This window comes from Lepidochelys kempii, chromosome 2, assembly GCF_965140285.1.
Source record: "Lepidochelys kempii isolate rLepKem1 chromosome 2, rLepKem1.hap1, whole genome shotgun sequence".
NCBI classification, from domain to species: domain Eukaryota; kingdom Metazoa; phylum Chordata; order Testudines; family Cheloniidae; genus Lepidochelys; species Lepidochelys kempii.
Genome location: NC_136381.1, coordinates 193,200,604 through 193,204,212, shown reverse-complemented (window position 1 = coordinate 193,204,212; position 3,609 = coordinate 193,200,604). Strand labels below are relative to the sequence as shown.

General features: G+C 41.5%; 1 protein-coding gene across 4 annotated transcripts in view; it reads left to right on the top strand.

The window, feature by feature from the left end:
• Positions 1–3,609, top strand: part of METTL6 (methyltransferase 6, tRNA N3-cytidine) — a 43,767-nt gene that overhangs the window by 919 nt on the left and 39,239 nt on the right. For 3 of the 4 annotated variants that reach the window (XM_073333306.2, XM_073333305.2, XM_073333303.2), the window contains exons 2-4: positions 1,198–1,266; positions 1,369–1,748; positions 2,918–3,052. In XM_073333306.2, the coding sequence (XP_073189407.2) occupies positions 1,452–1,748; positions 2,918–3,052 (432 nt within the window). In that variant the 5' untranslated portion in view covers positions 1,198–1,266; positions 1,369–1,451. Of the gene's footprint in view, positions 1–224; positions 318–1,197; positions 1,267–1,368; positions 1,749–2,917; positions 3,053–3,609 lie in introns of those variants that run through there. The other variant, XM_073333304.2, reaches the window with a different exon arrangement.

Here is a 3,609-nt window from a genome sequence, read left to right as displayed (position 1 = left end):
GTAGGCCCAAGGGGGGCGGGAGGGGGGGTGTCTGTGGGGGGGTGTCTGATACGGGGAGCAGACTGGGGATGTCTCGGGGGGAGGAGGTGTTGGAGAGCAGGACAGGGGTGTCTGACACGGGGAACAGAGGGGTGTGTGGGAGGGGAGGGTGGGACAGAGGGAAGGGCTGTCTGGGGGGCGTGGGGGGCAGGCTGGGGGTCTCTGACCCAGGGCAGCCCTGTGCGTGCAGGATCAAGTTCCCACTGAGCGCTGAAGAGCTGTGTGGCCCATGAGCTCTCTTTAACACCGGTCACGTCCACACCGAGAAGAGGCATCATGTTTGTAAACATGTTAACTCATGGGGCGATAAACTTAACTTCGTACCTAGCAGAGATGGGGACAAGTTGGGTTTAAAAACAAAGTAACTTTAAGACCAGCTAACGTGTCTTTACATGTGATTGTCCATGTTCAGACTAAACTCAATATCGTGTATAACGCCATGTTGGTTAATATTTTTCTCGTGTAGATATCGCCAATGAAAATGATCAATTTGGGGGTGTTTTTGGTTTGTCTTGTTAAAAAATGTACTGTATCTGCTTCTGTTTATTGTCTGACAGAGCACATTGTAAAGCCTATTAGTTTACTCTGACTTTTTTGAATCGTTGGGCCGAGTTGTGAGGTTTTTGTTCTTGCAGGGTTTGGGACTCTTGTTACTCTAACTTTGTCATAGATTTTTAAGACCAGAGGGGATCATATAGTCTGACATCCTGTATAACTGACCAAATAATTTTGGCCTTGTTTTAACTTGATTCTGTATACATCTTTAAACTTTGTATTTGTGAATGGGTAATGTCATGACTGCACTATATAAATAAAATATAAAATTTTTGCTTTGGTGAGGCATTGTTGATTTTTACCTGAAAATGGGGATGTTGTCTTCATCCTTCGTCTTATGTTTTTGAATGTCAGAGGTCAGTAGCTCACTTTTATTTTTTTGTAAAATAACACAAAGGCTCCAGTCCAATCTGTGCTTGCACCAGCATGGAATCCCACTGGAATCATTGGGGATATGAATGGGTGCAAGGTTCCTTTCAAGTGGATCAGGTTGCAGGATCAGGCCCATAGTGTGGGGACAAGGTGATAGTTTTTGTGGCTTCTGTATGATGTATAAGAGGACCAGAAGTGTGTCTTATTGACTGTTTTTGTTTTTAATCTTAGAAATCTTCGGAAAGTCAAGTCTGATCGTGCCTGGTTTTGCTGGAGGACTTTCGTGGAGGTTTCAGAGAAGTAGGTTTGGTGCTTTCTAAGCCTGGTGCTTAGAGCGAGTTACAAGAAGTCCCTAAGAAGTGCAAGCTATAACCCTTTTCTCGTTATTTCTTATGTTTCTAGGGCCTTGATTGTCTTTTCTGAAATCAGAGATGGAAATATACACCTGAGGAAAAACACTTTAAATCTGCTTTGTCTGTATTCATATGGATGAATCCAGGATGTTCCAAGGAAACACATTTGATAATTACTTGAATTCAGTCGCCCCAATTTGTGAAGATGATGCTTTCCAAAAGAAAGGGCACGATGCAAGGACCCTTAGCCCTGAAGAAGCTGAGAAACTGGCAAGAGATCAAGTCTTGGTGTCTGACTTCAAAAAACTGAAACTGGAGAAAGAGGCACAGAAGAACTGGGATCTGTTTTACAAAAGAAACAGCACAAACTTCTTTAAAGACAGGCATTGGACAACTAGAGAGTTTGAAGATTTAAAAGCATGCCGGGAGGTGAGCCATTACGTTAGTTCTACAAGTAAAGGGGAAAATATTGCTAATTATTTTCAAATGATTTAATAGTTCTCCAAATAAGATATATCAGTGACAGATCACTGTTGTATGTCAAGTGTGCAGTGTTGGTGTAGTTGATAGCCTCCATTACTTTTAAGATAAAATATTTGAAACGTTTTTTGATTGGACTTTTCAGCCTGTTCTCTCCTCACTATCTCTGTTAGCAGGCTCCAACCGGGACCCATCTGAAAGTTTCAAAAGTTGAAATCTCTTATGAAGTCTTTGAATAATAGTGGATGATTGACCTATATTTTACATTCAGACCCACTCTCTCTAGAACAGTGGTGCCCAAACTTTTCCTGTCGTGCCTCCCACTTACCAGTAATGGAATTTGTCCATGCCCCCCCCCCTCCATTACTGTACAATTGGCTCAGCAAAGGAGCTTGGGCTGAAGGCAAAGCTGGGGCCTGAACGGGAAAGGAAGAGGATCTGAGGCTAGAGGCAAAGCTGGCCTGGGGTTGGAGAGGGAATCAAACAGAGCTGGGCCATGGGTGTGGCTGTGTCTGGGGTGGGGCCATGGCTGCAGGTGGAGCCAGCAGCAGAGCTGTGGCTGGGGCAGGGTTGGAGAGGAGCTGGGGGCTGAATGGCGCTCCCTCTCCAATCCACATGGGGGCTGGCCTGGGCCTTTCTCTCTGCAACCCCTAGAGAGGCGTGCCCCACAGTTTGGGGACCACTGCTCTAGAATATTTGCTCTGTGTCCTAAATTATATCTGAGTTCCTCTCTTTCTTCCAATTTTCATGCACAAGTTGCAAAACTTCTGAGCACTCTGTTATAAAGTCACCTATCTAGAATAGTCAATGCATTAAAATATACATTTTAAAAACACATTCAAATGTATTTGTTGTTCACCCTATTTAATAAAAGGGCCAAGGCAAAGAGGATAGCATAATTTGATCGTTGCTGAAATGAGTAGATCACAAATGAGATTTTAGTAGTTTTTAAAGAGAAACTTAATGTAATATAAATTGCCAGTGGAAGGATACTTCCGATTTTAAACTGATAATTGAAACTCTAATCCTAACTTTAAAATGTGAAAAGCAGTATCTTTGTACTATGAGGATCAAACACAAGTGATGTTCTGTATGCTTGGCCTCTTTCTCCCATATAGTTTGAAGATCAGAAACTGACCATTCTTGAAGCAGGCTGTGGAGTTGGAAATTGCTTGTTTCCACTTTTAGAAGAGGACTTGAATATCTTTGCTTATGCCTGTGATTTCTCTCTAAGAGCTGTTGAATATATAAAGGTTGGTGTGATATTTGTATTTTTAGTGCTTCTTTAGAAATTTGTGCTCTTCAGAGTCCAGATTATCTAGCTTTGTTTTCTTCTATAAGGATGGTAAACTGTCCTGTATGGAAGAGGAGAGAAACTGATATACAGTATTGAAGCTTAATTTACAAGAAATTGAATCATCACTGAGGACCTGATTTTCTAGTATTAAATTATATTACTGTAATAGTAAGTGTGAATGTTGTTGTACTTAGATATTTCCTAAAAGTTAAGTTTGGTCAATGAGAATAATAGACTGATTCAGCAAAGAAAGTCCTTTCCCCTCCCCCCCAACGTACCTATGTCCTGACAAACAACACAATACAACACAAATTTGATTTGGGACATAAACTCAGCTGCGACATCCTTTGCAAGGAAGGAGGAGGGACAACCAGAGTGATCTTGAAAACAAAAACTGAGAGGCTCTTTTCAAGAAAATTTGAAGACCTATTATAAACAGATAGCATGTTTATACTCATTAATTTATTTTTATACAATACATTACACCCTCGCTAGAATGCCTAACAAACCTTT